Source organism: Rattus rattus, chromosome 1, assembly GCF_011064425.1.
Source record: "Rattus rattus isolate New Zealand chromosome 1, Rrattus_CSIRO_v1, whole genome shotgun sequence".
Lineage (NCBI taxonomy): Eukaryota > Metazoa > Chordata > Mammalia > Rodentia > Muridae > Rattus > Rattus rattus.
This window is the reverse complement of record NC_046154.1, coordinates 47697938-47717319: the sequence shown is the minus strand read 5'-3', so window position 1 is coordinate 47717319 and position 19382 is coordinate 47697938. Positions and strand designations below refer to the sequence as shown.

General features: G+C 52.2%; 1 protein-coding gene across 1 annotated transcript; it reads left to right on the top strand.

The window, feature by feature from the left end:
- Positions 1-1284: 1284 nt before the first annotated feature.
- Cdcp2 (CUB domain containing protein 2) lies at positions 1285-17689 on the top strand. Its single transcript, XM_032891227.1, has 6 exons — positions 1285-1363; positions 6265-6612; positions 9207-9542; positions 10863-11216; positions 13529-13707; positions 17363-17689. Exons 1-6 carry the CDS (start codon positions 1285-1287, stop codon positions 17687-17689), a joined length of 1623 nt encoding a protein of 540 aa, XP_032747118.1.
- Positions 17690-19382: the final 1693 nt, after the last annotated feature.

Sequence of the window (19382 nt, the reverse complement as noted above, 5' to 3'; positions counted from 1 at the left end):
CTCAGTGTCCCGGGGCCGTGTACAGACCACACAAATGCAGTAATTAGAAATATGTGGTGGAGGATCTGGAGATGGTAGTGATTTCCACCCTCACACTGGAGGACTTGAGCTTGATCCTTAGCGCGTGCGCGCACACACACACACACACACACACACACACACACACACACACACACACACACACACACACACCGAAAAACCCTCCAGCATTTGTTATTTCAGCACCGGGGAGGTAGAGGCAGCCAGATCCCTGGGGCTTACGGGTGAATTCTAAATTCAATAAGAGACTCTTTCAAAATCAAGTCAGAGGGTTTCTAGGGAATAGCACTCAAAGTTGGTCTCTGGCCTCCACAAATGCGTCTCCCACCACCACCACGGGGTGGGCTGACTCAAAGGGAAGAATTCCTAGAGAGAAGAACGGATCCCACTTCTCGCTGGGCACAGCTCTCTTCAGGACTCTTCTGCAGTCCCAGCTCCCAGCTCCCAGCACAGAGCCTGGATGTAAATGACCCTCATGGACCAGTGAAGGCATGGTGGTTACTGTCCTGGCCGCACAGCAGACTGCAGCTCACGCCTATTGCATTAGAAGACTCACAGCAGAAATCCAACAGCTGCTGCTCTTGTCTCCCTTGACGAAGACGCCTGTCATCAGAAGTCCACAGCTCCTTCTCTGTCCCTCTGAGCTGAATTCTCACGTTGGGAGGAAGCTTGTCCTCTCTGTCCCAAGACCGGCAGGCTCCTTTTGACTCCCTCTGGAGCGGTGGATGGAGAAAGACAGGAGTACACACCTGCTGAGTGCTTCAGCATACTGTATGCACTTACTGCATACATTAGCACATGCAATCTCATTTCTTTTTCCCAGTAGCCCCAGAGGCAGGGCTGCATGGCTGTACTGGTTGGATCAGAAGGCCAAGAGGGACAGGACCACTGAAATGGCTTGTTCAGGATCCCCTAGCCAGTGGGAGGCTGAATTAGGGTAGATCTGACCCTGGAATAGAGGCCCTTTCTCTACTGTCTTCTTCCAGGCGCAACCTGCTCCCCTCCCTGATACAGGGTGGCCATTGCAGTTCTCAGTATGTGTCAAGCAGGTGACACCAGATCCGTCACCTCGGTAAGGAGTGGAGGAAGCACCTAGGATCGCCTTACTAATTCAAGGGCCCGATGAATTATTCACACCGCCATTTACTTGGAGGCCCTTCCAGCCTCACCTCTCTTTCCCCTCTCAGACCCTTGGATCCTGACCCCTGAACTCAGCTTTGGTGCGGGTGAGCCCCCGGTGGGGAGATGCGAGCTGAGATGGAGGCCTGCCTACTGCTGGCAGCGGTACTGCTGGACTCGGGTCCTGGGACCCACGCTATGGAAGGTAGGTGACCAGGCAACTCGTAGCAGGGCGGATGGGAAGAGGGTGCAGAGGACGAAGGGGCTCAGGGAGCCCGAGCCGGAATGCAGGAGCGGCTCTGAGGACCTGGCTGAGTCGAGTGCGCGCTCTCTCCTGAGATAGGAGGGGCAACATTGAGTGAGGCCCGCTGTGGGTTTCACGCATTCGCATTCGAGCGTTTGATCTGCAGAACAAAGTCCCAGGTGAGGGCTGGCCTGCTTCTCCAGATGAAATTCAGGGCTTGAGGGCTTAGGTACAAGGCCACACAGTACACGAAGGCACACGAAGGGAGTGGCTCAGAGGTGTGGAAGGCCTGCCCACCGTGGGAAGGACCCCCTTCTGTTCTGAGAGTCGCTGCACATCCCCGGCAGCCAGCCAGGCCAGCTTCAGCCAGGCCAGCTTCCTCGCCCCATGCCATTTGGTGCCTCTGGTGTGTTGGCTCCAATGTGTCTGTGTCCTTGCTGGGAACCACAAGATCCTCTTTCTAAGAATGCCCTGCCCGGCTGTCCCTCTGCCTGGGAAAAAGTTCTTCCTGGAGTTTCTTGGAAGGATTCTGTTTCTCTCTAAAATACTTTTCCGATTACATTTATTGTGTGTGTAAGGGGCTCGTGCCGGGGGGCGCACTCACATGGGAGAGCTGCATCGCTGCACCCGTGCACAGAGAGCAAGCTGTGGGAGCTGGTTCTCTCCTTCTACCGTGTGTGTATGGGGATTAAGTTCAGGCGGTCAGGCTCAGTGGTGAGAGCCTTTATTCACTGAGCTGTCTAGCCAGTCCCCTTTTCCCTGCTCACCCTTAAAGTCTAAGTCATGCCACTTCCCTGTGAAGTCCTCGTCATCCTCTGTTGGGCTCAGATGCTCCTCCCCCAGGCTCCCAGAGCTCCTCCACCCCAGACTGTGATCCTAGGACCTTTGTGCCCCCTGACCCTGCAGGTGCTTTCTGTAAAGCTGGTGAAATCATTTTACCATTCTGCAGCAACATGTGACCTTGGCAGGGACTGCATCGAGGGGCTCAACAGCTTGCCTTCCTCGAGCTCAACCAGGGGCCAAGAGGAAAGATGTAGCTTGCCAGTCGCTCTATTGCTGGCAGAAATGGCCTGGGCATATCAGAGTCTCTGCCCATGCGTGGGTAGTGAAAGGTTATTATTTTCTAACCTCCAAGGCTTGGGTGGCTTTGATGTGACCCTGAGGGTTAGTGTACCTCGCTGGATCTTTATAAGCAAGATTTCCACTTGTGCTGGAGCCCAGGGCCACCTAGGCTACAGGAGTTCCACTCTGACACTTGTGTGGTCAGCAAGGGGGAAGGACAAGCGTGGACACTGGAAGAGTGGTCCCTCCATCTTCTTGCCATGTGGTTATGAACTAGACACCATTCCTGGCACCAGCCTCCTCAGACAGGGAGGAAATCATGTGACCTGGCCCCTGCACGGCCCCTGTACTACCTCTGTCTGCCTGGCTGAGGTCTGCAGAGGGTGAGTTCTTCACCACCTTCACCAGTAAACGCAATCTTTCTTCCCACTCTGCACATGTAGCTTCCTCTGTGGGTCTTGGAGCTCCCCCAATACTACTGTCACCCTAGCCCCACACAAAACAGGATACAGCATACCACAGGTGTGGCTTTACCTGGCTTGCCTGACTCTCCTCAGCTCCACTCCTCCTGTGAGCTTGCCTGGGAAGGAGGCTTAGCCCAAATCAGCACGGACCTTCGGTTGAGCTGTGTCTTTCTTGCAAGAATGTTATTCAAGTGTGCCTCCCTCTCACCATTTACTGTTGAAGTACCGGGACTGTTTATCTCACAGAAGTTTCCTCATCCTTGGCTTGGCCAAATGGTGTTAGGAACATTCTTGTTCCTAAGCCAGGAAATAGTAGTGCACATCTTTAATCCTAGCGCTTGGGAGGCAGAGGCAGGCAGGTCTTTGAGTTTAGCGCTAGCCTGGTCTACAGAGTGAATTCTAGGACAGCCAGGACTACATAGGAAACCCTGTCTGGGCACACACACACACACACACACACACACACACACACACACATACACACACACACACACACACACATACACACACATACACACACATACACACACACACACACACACACACACACATACACACACACACACACACACACACACACATACACACACACACACACACATACACACACATACACACATACACACACACATACACACACACACACACACACACACACACATACACACACACACACACACACACACACACACACATACACACACACACACACACACACACACACACACACACACACACACACACACAAAGGGAAAGAATATTTCTGGGGTTGCCAAGAAGGCTCAGCACTGGCTGCTCTTCCAGGAAGCCTGGTTCTGTTCCCAGTATCCATGTCACCAGGAAGCTCACAACTCTGTTCCAGAGGATCCAATACCCTGGCACCCATGGGCGCCTGCACTCATGCACATATTTAAAACAAAAATAAATCTTGAAGGAGGAGGAAGAGGAGGAAGAAAAAGAGGAGGAAGAGGTTCTTTTGTGGGGCCAGTGAGATGGCTCAGCAAGTAACAGCATTTGCTTCAAGAGCCTGAGGGCCTGAGGTGGATCCCTAGAACCCGCACACATCCACACTCATAGTAACAAATAAAACCTATATTTTAAAGATTTGCTTATTTTTGTTTATGTGTGTTTTTTGTCTGCCTGTATGTCTGTGAACCCTTTGCGTGCCCGGTACCTGTGGAGGCAGAAGGCATCGGATCCCCTGGAACTACAGTTAGACATTTGTGAGCTGCCGTGTGGGAGCTGAGAATGGAACTGAGGTCATCTGCAAGGGCAGGAAAGGCTCCTAACCATGAAGCCATCTCTCCAGACTCAAAATTTAATTTTTAAAAAAATGTCTTTAAAGCATGTCCTTTTATTAGCTGGGGCAGTAGCTCATTTGGTAAAGCGCCATGCAAGCAGGAAAACCTGAGTTCAAGATCCAGAAGCCATAGGATAAGGCCACATCTGCAATCCCAGGGCCGGGAAGGTGGGAACGAGCAGGCTCCTGGGGCCCCGGCCAGGCAGCCTAGGCTACTTGGTGAGCTCCAGGCCAGTAAGAGAACTTGTCTGAAAACCCAAGATGGATACATCTTCAGAAGCTACACTCTGGCCTCCACGACATACATGTTCACACACACAGATGCTCCTTCAGCTGGGCGCAGTGACACATGCCATAGAAAACCTCCGGCTCAAAACAAACAAACTAATGAAATGTGTTTGCTTCCTTTCTAGTGTGGGCAACAGTGGTGCATCTCTGTAGTCCTAGTCCCTGGGAAGGCTGAGGCAGAAGGATCACTTGAGTCCAGGAATTCATGCACAAATACACAAACGTGCACATGCACACATATGCACATGCACATGTACACACATGCGCACACACATAATGTGCATGCACATGTGTACACAGACATACACACACACTCCAAAGGCTGAGGCAATAGGATGGGCAGTTCAAGGTTGGCCTGGTCTCCAAAACTATGACTTTACCTTAAAAAAAAAAATTACTCTGTAAGTAATCAAGTGTATACATTTCAAATTGTATAGCATTCTACTGTATAAAATTCTTTCTTGGCTTTTTTTTACACTTGTTAAATTAGTTCTTTGGCATTTCATACACACAGGCAATGCATCCTGATCACACACTCTCCCGTGACTCCTCCCTGCCTCTGTCAACCTTATGGCTGCCGCCGTGGTTGTCCTTGAATCATTGTCTTTCTATGTAGCTCAGGCTTGCCTAAAACTTGCAGCCCTCTTGCCGCAGCCTCCAGACACTTCCCTTGCGTGTGTGCGCTGCTATGTCAGACTTGTATGTTTTTAATTGTGTTTTTCAAACACTTGAACCAGGTGTACTGGCAGATACCTGTTACCTCAGCGTTCAGCGGCCTGAGGCAATAGAATTACAGATTTGAGGCTGGTCTGAGGCTACTCAGTGACACCTGCCCTAAAAACCAAAACAACAAAAAATCATCTGGCTTTCGAAACACCTTGAGTGAGTTCACAGAGAATGCCTGTGCGGCTGACCACCTGGGCTTTCCCTCTTGCAAACCTTTCCCTCGGTGATAGCACATTAATGATGTGTCTAACCCAGCATTCCATTAAAACTTGTCAAATCTGGTTTTCTAATTGCCTTTCATTGTGTCTCTTTTTAAACAAAGATTTATTTTTATTTTATATATATGAATATACCGTCACTGTCTTCAGACACACCAGAAGAGGACATCCAATCCCTTTACAGATGTTTGTGAGCCACCATGTGGTTGCTGGGATTTGAACTCAAGACCTCTGGAAGAGCAGTCAGTGCTCTTAACCGCTGAGCCATCTCTCCAGCCCTCCATTGTGTTCTTTTAAATTATTGTTTTCTACTTATTTACTTATTGTTTACTTACTTAATTTCCAGGCAGTGTCTCTCTGTGTGGCTGGCCTAGAACTTCCTATGTAGACCAGGTTGTTCTTGAACTGGAAGAGATCTGCTTGCCTCTGCCTTCCTAATGCTGGGGTTAAAGGTGTGCCCACCACTCACCGTTCTCCCCAGAGCTTATCTCTCTCCTCTCTGCTTCCCATCCTGCTGGGGTTTATCATCTTCCCACCAGAACATGCGTGCTGAGATCAGGAATCTCTCTCACTGCTGACCTCCCAGCACTGAACACTGTCCAGTGTTCAGTGTTTGTTGCATGACTAGAAAAATGCTTCCCTGGTATCTGAAAGATTTGTGCATGCTTGGGTGAGCTCAGGCATGCGCCCAGAGTGATTCAGGACCCTGTTCCGTTTTCTTTCCAGCCTCAAGGAGACAGTCTTGCCTCACACGTATCCCAAACCCCAGAGCTGATTCTCAGCCATCCTTTTCTCTTGCTTCAGGTGTCAAGTGTGGGGGTGTGCTCTCGGCACCATCTGGAAACTTCTCCAGTCCAAACTTCCCAAGTCTGTATCCCTACAACACCGAGTGCAGCTGGCTGATCGTGGTGGCCGAGGGCTCCTCCGTGCTGCTCACTTTCCACGCCTTTGACCTGGAGTACCATGACACCTGTGGCTTTGACTTCCTGGAGATCTACAACGGGGCCTCTAGAGACAAGGGCAATCTGCTGGGCAGGTTCTGTGGCCAGGCGCCCCCGCCACCCTTCACCTCCTCCTGGCACGTCATGTCTGTCGTCTTCCACTCAGACAAGCATGTGGCCAGTCGTGGCTTTTCCGCAGGCTATCAGAAAGGTCAGGAAGCCACTCAGCTAATGCTGGCCCCAGATGCAGAGGGTGGGGGCAGAGCACAGGGAAGGTGAATGAGCAGCCTCTTTGCGTAGGCCACTCTGCAATCCGGATGACCTCCATTTAGCACAGCCTACGGGGCAAAGGCGGCTTTGACCTCCCTAGACCATGACCTCCCTAGAAACCACTCCCCACTACTCTTATATTTCCCTGCTTCCTCCATGACCTTGGGTCACCTAGGCAGGTTGCTGCTCCCTGAAAGGAGGCCCACAGGACTCCTCTGCCTTTGTCCTTCCCTTGTAGTATTGGTCATAGGAGGATCCTGGCTGTTGTCCCTGCTGTTGAAATCCTGTGGCTTCCACATCCTTCCCCTGCCTGTGGTTCCTCCTCTCTCAGGACCTTTCTCCCTAACATCACTAACTGGTTCCCCTAATCCCCAACTCCTCCAAGCAGGCCTGTCACCTCCTATAGACCCTCATGAGGTAGAACCCGGGTCCTGCTCTTCAGCCTTCTTGCCCCCTTCTTCCTGTCTTTGAGTTCTTGTGCACAGACCCAAAACTCCTTCTTTCTCCCCAGGAGATCAGATGCCTCTGTGTCAGCCCACATAGGATAGCCACAAAGGTCCCTGTCCACAGCTCCACCCCCAGCAACCCTAGGACTCAGGCAAGACAGCAGCCCCTGTTGAACTTGAAAGCCCAAAACTGTGGCGAGCTAAACTGCAAGAACAAGAGGTTACTCTGGCCAGAGCATGGGGACCTTAGGCCTGGGGGTTATAGGACATTAAGGTATCAAAGTCCTGACATCACATGAAACGCTTCCCAGCAGTTTTACAAACAGGACGAGCTGATAGCAGACAGAGCTGTCTTGTTAATCTTTGAGATCTAAAGAGATAAATGTAGTATTTTAATGATATGCACTGATTTCACAAGTTCACATTTGTGCGTGTGCGTGTGTTTGCATGTAAGCCAAAAGTCAGTCTCAGGTATTGTCCCGCAGAGACCTGGCTGGGTTCTCCAATTAGGCTAGAATGGCTGCTGGCCAGTGAGCCCCAGAGATCAACCTGCCTCTACTTCCCTAGCTCCAAGATTACAAGTTCGAGCCACTACCCCCGACTTTTATGGGGTGCTGGGAGTGAAACGTGGGTCCTTATGCTTGGTCAGCAAACACTTTAACAGCTGAGCTACTGCCCTGGTCCCAGGCTCATGTTTCCAACATTCACGTGTGAAAAGCCCGTCCCTAAAACCCTGGATGTTGGTGGACTCCACTGGGCTAAAGTTTTCTGTGTAAGATGTGTAACTTTGGCTTCTGTCTTTTATTATACTCAAAGATATCAGGTTGGGAGATTGCTCTGTGGGTAAGTGGCTTTTAAATTCCCAGCATCCACATGAGATACAGGAATGGCTGTGCACACCCGTGACCCTGGTGCTGTTGGCCATCGAACCTAGTTGGAAATTAACAGGCTTCAGGTTCAGAGAGAGACACTGTCTCAGAGAGATAAAGCAAAGGCTGACAGAGCAGGAGAGCTGTCCTCCTCTGACCTCCAAACACACCCGCTTCTGCATGGGCACAGACATTCACACATATATGTAAAACACACACGTTGGAAATGCAGCATAAGAATGAACTCCAGAGTATTTATCTACTCAGGTTATAGATATTAATTGACTGATGTCACAGACTATCTCCACCTACCTTCTCATTTCACAGTAAATCTGACAGCCAGAGAGGAAATACTATTGCCTACAATAACACAGCTGAGCAGGCAGTCCTGGGACAGGAAGCCAGGACCTCAGCTGCCAGGTGCCATGCTCTGGCCACATGATTGTCACGTATCTCCTGGGCTTCAGTTCTATCTGCTAGCTGGGTGACCTGTCCATGCCTCTTAGCTCTTGTCACCTCAGTGTTGCCTGCAATCTCCATGTCTCTGTCTGAGAACATTGACCGTGTCTTTACTGTGACAGAACCTCATGAGTGAGACAGCTTATGAAGGAGATGTTTGATTTGGGGCCCACGGGTGCAAAGGGTGTGAGTCCATGACTATTGTGATGGGGAGCACGGCAGCAGGCAGGAAGGCATGGTGCTGAAGCAGCCGCTGAGTGCTTACCTCCGGAACCACAAGCTTAAGGAGAGCTAGCTAACTGGGAACAGCGTGGGCTTTTGAAACCTCAAAGCCTGCCCCCCGTGACACACCTCCTTCAACAGGCCATGTCTCCTAACCCTTCCCAAATAGTACCACCGACTGGAGACAAAGTATTCAAATATATGAGCCTATGGGAAGCATTCTCCTTCAAACCCCCACACAGTGTATTCCCTATCCCCTCCACTCCTGGAGTCACACAACTCAGCAGCTCCCTTTAACACACTTCCCCATCTTATCTCAACCCTTACTTCCATGTGGGGATTCTGAACCTTCAAACAGAGCCCTTGTACTAGGGTCTTTATCACCAAGGCCTACTGAGTGAACTCAGGCCTAGGCAGATAAGTTACTCGGCCTCTCACTGTGAAAGATGTGTCCTATGTGGGTCAGTTATACCACTCATGTGTGTTTCGGGTGTCTGGTTCCCTGGGGAGGAGGTCAGCTCAAGTGGGCTCCCTTGCAGATGTGTGCGGTGGTGTCCTGACCGGCCTGTCAGGGGTCCTCAGCAGCCCCGAGTACCCCAACAACTACCCCAATAATGTGGAGTGCCACTGGCTGATCCGTGCCTCGGGACCTGCCACTGTCAAGCTGGTGTTCGTGGACTTCCAGGTGGAGGGCAGTGAAGAATGCATGTATGACTACGTGACTGTGCTTGGAGCACCAGGCCCTGCCCAGGGGCACCACTACTGTGGCAGCACCAGACCCCCCACCCTTGTGTCCCTGGGCCATGAGTTGCAGGTGGTCTTCAAGTCTGACTTCAACATTGGAGGCCGGGGCTTCAAGGCGCACTACTTCTCAGGTAGGAGGGGCCAAGGCTATGGTAACACACCTTTGCACTCCTGCCTACTGCTTTGCTTGGGGATTCAACTAATGCTCGCTTGTGTCCTCAGGGCTTGGATTGGCTGCACTGTGTCTAATGGTCTAGCACACACTTCCCGGCCAACCCCAAGACCAGATTGGTCTCTTCTAAACGCCTTAGAGCAGTGGTTCTCAACCTGTGGGTTACGACCCCTTTAGGGGTCAAATAGCTCTTCCACAGGGGTCATATCCTGAACACCAGATATCTACATGGTGACTCATGACAGTATCAAAATTAGTTATGAAGTAGCAAAGAAAATAACTTTATGGATCTGTGCGGTGGTGGTACAAGCATTTAATCCTAGTACTTGGGAGGTAGAGGCAAGAGGATCTCTGAGTTTGAGTCCTGCCTGGTCTATAGAGTGAGTTTCAGGATGTCCAAGGCTACACAGAGAAACCTGTCTTGATGATGATGATGATGATGATGATGGTGGTGGTGGTGGTGGTGGTGATGGCGGCGATGACGATGACGATGACGATGATATGACTGGGGTCACTATAACTTGAGGAACTGTATTAAAGGGTCACATCATAGGAGGGTTGAGAATTCCTTCCTACTCTTATCTACCTCATGCCATCTTTGTCCAACTCCCTGCCTGATGGTGAGGTAGCTCCTTTTCTTGTGCCTGGAACACACTGTGCGCTGATGTGATGTGGTCATAGGAGAATGGGTGAGCTTCAGAGAATTCACAGTCCACGGAGAAAGATGGGTGGTACAATGAAAAGCCACTGCCACTGAGTACTAGCAGGTAGAGTCATGGGGGACTTCCTGGAGGAGGAATTGAGCAGAGCCTTGAAGTCAGTCACAGAGCACGAACGTTATGTGCAGAGGCACAGAGGGCAGAGGGCAGAGGGCAGCTGACAGCCAGTCCAGCATGTAGGCAGAAGGTCAGCTCTCCATGCTGAGATAGGCAAGAGTGTTGAGGCACGGAGGAAAGGTCTGCCTTGGCTCACGGTTGCAGAGGTCCAAGGACTGTCATCAGCTGTGGACTTTGGGCCAGTGGTGAGGCAAAACATCATGGCAGAGAGCAAAGAGTGGAACAAAAGCTGCTTCCTCATGACTGGCAGGAAGCAGAGACATAAAATGGAACGGACTGGAGCCCTAGCGCCCACTTTCAGGGCATTCCCCCCAGTGAGCCAACCTCCTCCCGGTAGGCCCCCTGCCCTAAATCTTCTACCACCTCCCAGTGGCACCTCAGGCTGGAGACCCTGCCTTAACCATCATTTATTTCGTATGTGACCATTACTTCCTTCTCCCCAGGAGAATGCCAGGAGGTGTTCACAGCTGTGCGTGGCAACTTCTCCAGCCCACAGTACCCTGGCGCCTACCCCAACAACATCCGTTGCCACTGGACCATCCGCCTGCCCCCTGGCTACCGGGTCAAGGTCTTCGTCCTGGACCTGGGCTTGGAGGAGCCCAACAGCCTAACCAGAACCTGTGACTTTGACCATCTGGCAGCCTTCGATGGGGCCAGTGAGGAGGCAAAGCTGCTGGGGAAGTGGTGCGGGCATCACCTGCCACCGCCTGTCACCTCCAGTCACAACCAGCTCCTACTTCTGCTGCACACTGACCGCAGCACCTCCGGCAGGGGCTTCTCCGTGGCCTACATTGGAGGTCAGCTGGGTTGAGGGTGTGGGTCCTGGGAAACTCTGCAGCCTCCTTCCTGTGTTCACTGTGACACAGTCCCTCCACGGTCTCCTCCAGGCCCTACTCAGTCACTTACCCTGAGGACCTTTGAGGCCACTCCAGTATGGCCCGCATTTATTTCCACTGTCACAGAACCTTCTTTTCATAGCTTCTGACTCTATGTTCCCTAGTGGGCTCCTGGCTCCTTTCCCCGTGGGCTCTCTGCCTCTCGCACTGACACACAAAACATGTCAAGTTATCAATGGTAAGTAGGTGAAAACACCAAGATGCCACCAGCCTGGCCTGCATCATTCAGGAGCTGACTGGACAAAGGCTACTAACATGTCCTCACCCAGCAGTGTGATAGCCAGGCAACCCCTGTATAGGGCCAGGGCCTCAGAATTTCCTAAGATACTTGTGTTTACAACAGCGCTGCTGCAAAACACAGGCATCCTGTGCACAGCCAAGGCTGGGAAAGGAGAAGACAGGTGACAGCCACAAAAATCCTGTTATCCAGAAGACCCGAGCCTTCCAAAGCGCTCTCAATGCTTTGTCCTGCACTGTGTTTTCAAGTCAGTCACATGGCTGAGCTTTTCCTGCAGAGGTGGGTGGGAGGCTGGTATTAAGGCTTTTCTAACCTTTGTAACGTGGACGCAGCGGGAGTCTAGGGTCAGACAGGGTGAGTCCCTGAGTCAAGTGAGGGCTACAGGGTACGTCTGGCTCTGGGGACATCTTTCCCTCATACACTCAGGCCTGTTCAGCAGTGGAGAGATCCTTTTTCCTCATCCCTGGCAGCAGAGGATTAGGGAACCCTGGCAGTGGTGCAGAAAACAACCACTGCAAGCTGGTGGCCCGTGGAGACCTTTCTGGCCCTGGCTCTGTGGGAAGAAAAGTCGGGACTCTTGGCACAGCTTCCTTTGATTCTTCATGGACAAGGAGAAGATTGTGAGACCGGGTGCCATCTGGGTCCTGCCCTTTTGCTCTCCAGATCCTGGTTTCCCTGCCTGTACAGCAGGAACCTGGATTGAAGGGTCTTTAGGGTCCAGCTTGCCTCAGAGCGCCTGAGTCTCCGGCCCAGCCTGAGCGGTGCTAAGTGATTTAGACCGCCTCTTCTTGCAGCATCTCTGGAGATGAGGGTGGGGGTGGCTGTCATTCTGGCTCCTGTTCCAGGACCTTCTGTGCTCCCTACACAGGCCCCTGAGGGAGTCTAGGGTCAGACAGGGTACTCATGCTGGACCAGCACCAGATGGGGCCCAGGCTGTAGGCAGCCTCTCCACAGGGAGGGCCGCTTCGGCATCAATCAGGGGTGACACACAGTTCAGCGCCACCGAGATCATCGTGGGAGACAGCGGACCCATAAATCTCCGCCTGCCCAGACACCCGAGGTTGAAATATGTCTGAGACATTTCCCGGAGAGGGCTGAGGGATCCAGGCCTCTGCCTGCCAGGTTTCCTTTTTCTTCCAGCTAGCTCCCAACCCCCACCTGCCTCTGCCTTGCATGTACCCTCGCTCCTGCAGCCCCAGACACTCAGAGTCACACTCATGCACAGCCCAGAGCATGCTGGGAGCTGACCGATCGTAACGAGCAGACTGGTGACCAGGGAATCCTGCCCGCCCCCTCCCTCAAGCCCGAAATCCAAACTCAGCCCCAACAGGCAGCTTCACCTCTCAGAGATTTGCTTTCAAATCTTGTGGCTTGTGCTGTGCCCACCGCCCAAGGCCGGCACAAGGAGGGATAACAGGGTCCCCTTCCCCTGACTTCTTCGGAGCCACACCCCCTTTCTTCTGTCTTAGCTTGAATGTCCTTCACAGCACTCCTGTGCATTTCCCCATTTGTGGTCCTACCCAAGCCCTGGTGTGGCAGGCTTCCTCGTGTCTGTGTCTGTGCTGTGCAGAGGCCATCAGTAGCTGTGTTTACCGAATGACGGGGTGCGTGGCTGACTGTGCGCCTAAGCGATGAGCACCCACTTTTATTGTGGTGAAGAGTTAGTTTCCACTCGCTTCTGCTCGCTCATTCATTCATCCATCCATCCATCCATTCATTCATTCAGCATTACCTCAGCCTGCCACTGAGGCTCTTTCCTGAGGCTCTATGCTGGGGACAGAAACACCAGCACACTACATGCCCAAAGAGCTCAGGGGAGCAATGCATGCAGTGTATCCCAGCTGAGTCCTGTAGTATATCATAAGCACCTTCCCTATTCTGGGGTTCCGTTCCATGTCTACTGTCCTTCCAGGAGGCTGAGGGATGATGGGTCTGACTGTAGCCCTAAGGACTCAGACTCCCCCTCCCGTTCCAGTGGTGCCCATGAATGTGAGCTGTTCTCGCACGGACTTCCAGATTCTGATCTCTGCCCAGGCACTGGCCCCGCTGGAGCGGACCAAGGTCTACCTGGGTAGCCGGAGCTGTGCAGCCCAGGAAGTTGGTAGTAACTTCCGGATCCAGGCCCGTTTTGACACCTGTGGTTCCGAGTCTCAGGTAGGGGTAGGTATAAGAGATGGGCTCTGAGCCTTACTGAAGGGCTCCTGCTATCCTCAGTTTACCTCCTGGCTCTGTTAGTGCACACAGGCATGCGTGCAGGCTTACTGGCACCCTTGTGGCTAACAACCCTAAATTTCCTCCCTGCTCCTCTGAGAACCCCCAGGGAAATGGAATCCCTGATCCCTTTAATGTGCACAGCTGTCCCCCTGCTCTCTTCTTGCCTATCCTCCCCAACCTGGTGACCCCAATACATCTCTGGGCTCCACAAATGAATAAGCCTTTCAAGTAAGGATCCACCTCCCTCTAAAGGCTGTGGGGCTCACAAATGAGATATTCTGGAGGCTGTGGACTCAGGCTGGGGTGGGTGGGTAGGAGGGGCCTAAGAGAGAACCTGGGCAGTGTAGTAGCCCGGTACCCTCAATTATGTCCTTAGGAGAATATAGGGAAGGGGGTGGGAAGAGAAGGAACAGTGGTCTGCCCCGGTTAGAGCTCTCAACTCTGAAATCTGGGCGTTTGCAGTCTGGCTTCGCCTGATGCCCCATGCCCTGTGCCTTAGGGTTTTACTGCTGTGAACAGACACCATGAGCAATGCAAGTCTTATAAAGGACAACATTTAATTGGGGCTGGCTTACAGGCTCAGAGGTTCAGTCCATTATCATCAAGGCAGGAGCATGGCAGCATCCAGGCAGGCATGGTGCAGGAGGAGCTGAGAGTTCTACATCTTCATCTGAAGGCTGCCAGCAGAATACTGACTTCCAGGCAGCTAGGATGAGGGTCTTACAACCCATACCCACGGTGACACACCTACTCCAACAAGACCACACCTTCTAATCCTACCACTCCCTGGGCCAAGCACCCTGCCACTTGCCTCTGGCCCCTGCTGTCTTCTGCTCTGCCTTCCCAGTCTCCAGGCAGCCATGGGAGAAGGAAGCTGAGGACGGATGTTTGGCTGCCAGTCTCTGCTCCCCCTGCTCCATGCCTGAGGTCCCTGGGGATTTTCTTGGGACAGAACCATACTCAGTGCAATGGAATGAAGGAGACAAAGTCCCAAAGGGCTGGGACGACGGCTCAGTCAGGAATGCGCAGCCGTGTAAGCCTGGAGACATATGGTCCATCCTCAGACCACGTCATCTGAAAAGTAAACAGGAATGTTAAAGGTGGAGGTGGTGGTGCACACCTTTAACCCAGTGCTTGGGAGGCAGCGACGGGTGGATCTCTGGGACGCTGAGGTTAGCTCGGTCCACATAGTGAGCGCTAGGCCAGATCAGACCAGCCAGAGCTACATAAGCTAGGCAGACTCATGCCTGGCACTCGCTGGCCAACCAATCTAGCCTAGTCTTCCACCCCAGGTCCCAGTGAGAGACTTTGTTTCATGAAACAAGTTGGGTGGCTTTTGGGATTGTCTATAGGGTTGACCCATGACCTCCAAACACAGAAACACACACATGTGGATACACATCTATACACACATGTACATCCTCATACACATGACCACATGCCCATCTCTCACCCTCAAACCGAATCCCAGAAAGGAAATCATGAAGTCCTAGGGCCAAGGACTCATGAATACTTGGTTTCAGAACTCTACCCTGCCCTAGAACATAGGGCCACAGACCACAGGATCAACTGCTTGGAAGGGCAAAGTCTAAGCATTTTAATGTAGGCCTTGCCACCCCTCAGTCTCAAGGCCCAGTCTCTGAAGGAGCTGCTGTCACCAAGGCGCAGATGACAGCATGAAGGCTGGCCTTTCTGCACCTCCATGGGAACGCTGGGCTTAGCTCCTAACCCCCAGCCTTCTGGTTCCATTGGCTTTTCCTCCTCTCCAAGCTCCTCATGCTCCCTGCCTTACCACATGCGCTCACTCCAGTCTTCAGTGTGTAGATGACCAGCTTCTCTTTGGTTCTCCTCTACTCACGGCTCCTGCCCTGCTCTGTCCCGTGTCCTGATTCTGTGCCTCAAAAAATCAAGGCTACACAAGGTTCCCCTTAGAGAGTGGGGAGCAGACCCACCAAGGTAGATTGAGGCAGGCTGACCGAAGGCACAGAGACAAAGGCTTCTTTGGGGATGTGGGATCCAGGGCCCTTCAGAAGCCCAAGCTTGGGAGAGACCATAAAATACACTACAACACTCATTCACACCTTCCCAAGAGGGCCACTCTGTCTTGGACGCTGGGAGTTCTCAATTTCCTGTACCTATGTACCCTCCGATTTAGGCAGCTTCATGTTTCAGACACCATTCTTGGAAGGGGCAGCCTTGCCTGGGGCACTTTGGGCAGCCTGAGGAGTGTGGTATTGGGTGTGGAGTTGGCATACATGTAGCCAAGTAGCCTCATGTCACTGCACCCCTAAAAACCCGGCTTCTCAGAGGCTGGCCTACACCTCTCACCCACTTAGGGCAACTTGACCCGATTCCCTCATCCCTGAGATGAAGAGCTGCAGTGGGCCAGGCCTCTCACATAGCAGTTTTCAGGGGCTCTTCCCAGACCTAGAGTGAGTGGGTCACCTAGGGTGGTGGCTTTGAGTGACCTGAGCCTCAATAAACAGTAGGGGCCCCTGCTTCATTCATTATTGAGAGAAAGACTCCTGAGGGAAGGTCACACAGCTGACAAACAAGCAAGGCAGGGGCTCGCTTCTAGGCCTCACTCTAGGCAGATGATGGCCTCTGGGCTTAGTGGTCACAGCTGCAAACCACCAAGGGTGGGAACTGACCGGCTACTCTTTGGTTTGAGTCAAGTGTCACGGCTGATAGCATAGGTTGGACAGGTCAGGGTAAGAATATGGCCTCTGTGGATTGTATGCTGCATGGCCTCAGACAATTTAACCTCCAGGTGCCCCAGTTTCCTTGTCTGTAAAATAGGAATGTTAATGATCACAAGAAGGCTATTGTGAGAAGTAAAGGAACTGATACACTTAACTGGCCCCAGTTCCAAAGTCTTTGTTTCTGAGACTGGGTATCAGTTAGTCTAGACTGGCCTCAGACTTACTATGTATTAAAAATGATCTTAACTCTGAGTTCTCTTCTTCCTGCAAGTGCTGGCATTAAAGGCCTGCACCACCATGTGTGTCTTAAGTATCGCCAGTGTAATCTCAGCTCCATGGTTGCTGGGTTTGTGCTTTTGCTGATGCTGAGGATTGAACCTGGAGCCTCACAGACGATAGTCAAGTGCTCTGACCCTAAGCTATGTCTCCCCGTCTAGGTGTTCTTACTGTCGCTGTCTTTCATTCACCTTAACCCCTTGAAGTCAGAGCAAACATTGGCTCACCAAGTCTGATGCTCTTTAAGACAATCTACTCTCACATTCCCCCTTCTTATAATTATTTTAATTTACGTGTGTGTGTGTGTGTGTGTGTGTGTGTGTGTGTGTGTGTGTGTGTGTGTGTGTGTTGATCAGAGGAAAACCTGTGGGAATTAGTTTTTGTCCTTCCACTGTTTGAGTTTCAGTGACCAAATTCAGGTTGTCAGCCTTGGTGGCAAGTCCCTTTACCCACAGAGCCGACGTGCTGGCCCTGCTGGCCCTTTGACAGATGAGGACTCTGAGATTCAGAGAATAAAGGAGTTTGTGGCTAAGCTGTGGAATCAGGCAGATGTCTGTTAGAGGCACTGGGACAGCCTGAGCTCCCTCGGGACTGAGCATGTCTCTGTGACCCCACAGAGAAGAAATAACACCTCCGTGATTGTCAGCGTGCTGTACCTTGACTTCTCTGCTCCTGGGCACAGTGACATCCACGAGTATGAGGTGCGCTGTGAGCCGCGGCGCAAGGAGGCCTCTGTCCACCTGCTGTCGGGCTCTGATCTGCTCGGGTCCTATGCTGCCACCGCTGAGCACCTTCAGGAGGCACCACCTGGAGAGGAGGAAGAGATCCTGGAGGGCCCGGGGACGATGGTGACCCAGGACACCAGTGACATCGTCTTCCTGGGCCTCTGCATTCTAGCCGGAGTCCTTATGATCATTGCCATTGTGGTCCTGATGCTGCTGTGAGCAGGTAAAGAGCAGCCTGGGGGCCCATCATAGGGCAGGGTGGGGCTTGTGGACTTGTTGGTGACCGTGGGCACATCATGTCCCTCTCTGAGCCCATTTCCTACGGATCACTGCTCTGCCCTGCTCCTCACGGGACTCAGAGAAAAGTGTGCTTAGGTAAAGGCTCTGAAGGCTGTAGAGATTGCTGTTAAGTTAATTTTAGGGATATTCTGCTACAGGAACGCATGCTCCCATATGTGTTTCTCGTGAGCTTGGACAGTTGGAGTCACAGGTGGCAGTGTGAATACAACAGACTCATCCTGTTCTTCACCAACTCAGGGCACCTCCTAGCTTCTCAGACCTTCGTGAGTAGGAAGTCTAGTGTCTGTGTGGGGGTTCCTCCCTCCTTAAGCAACCCAGGTGAAGACCCTCTCTAAAGACCTCCGCCCCTGCCTCCAGGAACCGGAGAGAGAGTCCAAGCTCTGGCTAGTGCTGTTATTCCAGCTCCTGCCACACCACTGAAGACTGATCCTTGCATCCTAGTGGGGGCTTGCTCATGGAGGTATCAAGGCCTGCTGTGTTCGGTTCCTATAGATGCCGGGTGGGCTGGGCAGCGTCCTCAGAGTAGAGGCCGAAGCTGAGGTGTTCCTTTTATGTTGGGACTTGTGCTTGAATGCCTTAGATCTTTGGCCAAAACATTGAGTCAAGTCCTCTGTGCCTCCAAGTTTGCTCTGATGTTCATGCCACCAGCTCTTCCTCACTCAGGAGATGAGTTCTCTTTGGAGCCCTCTGAACCTTTTTCTACTCCTTAGAGCTGCTCCAGTCTCTCAGAGCTGCTCCAGTCTCTCAGAGCTGCTCCAGTCTCTCAGAGCTGCTCCAATCCCCAGAGCTGCTCCAGTCTCTCAGAGCTGCTCCAGTCTCTCAGAGCTGCTCCAGTCTCTCAGAGCTGCTCCAGTCTCTCAGAGCTGTTCCAGTCTCCAGAAGCTACTCCAGGCTCTGAGAGCTGCTCCAGTCCCTCAGAGCTGCTCCAGTCCCTCAGAGCTTCTCCATTTCCCCAGAGCTGCTCCAGGCTGAGAGCTGCTCCAGTCCCTCAGAGCTTCTCCATTTCCCCAGAGCTGCTCCAGGCTGAGAGCTGCTCCAGTCCTTCAGAGCTGCTCCAGTTCACCCACATTGATGTTTCTATGCTTACATCAGATTAGGGGGACTTCCTGTTCTTCCCAGGGAGGATCTTTAGGATTATGATGCAAATTAACACAGCCTTCTCCAGAGCTCTACTTGGTAGCAAGAAGTGGAACAATCTTGTTAATGGAAAATAAACAAACGATACATTTATAATCTGCTGCTTATCCCTGCTCACCTTTATGCTGCATAATGATCACTCAAGGTGTCTTTCCACAATAACCATGATCTCCAAAGTCAGCCTGCTGACCGCTGGGATCAGGTTAAAAAGACGGAAGCCCTGTTACAGCACAGTTCATTCAGCAACCCATGGAGCATGCAGCCGGTCCCGGATTCTGCCGTCTGTGCGAGGCAGCGCAGCAGCACACAGGACACAGGCAGATGGGATTCCTGCCTGTGAGACGTGTCTGGGTGGCCAAGCAGAACTGGAAAAGAAGGGGCAGACCAGCTGGGGCCTTGAATAAAAGGTGGAGAGTGAAGACGCCTGGAGGAAGAAGTGAATTAAGCAGAGGAGAAAGAGTAGCCTGGACACTGA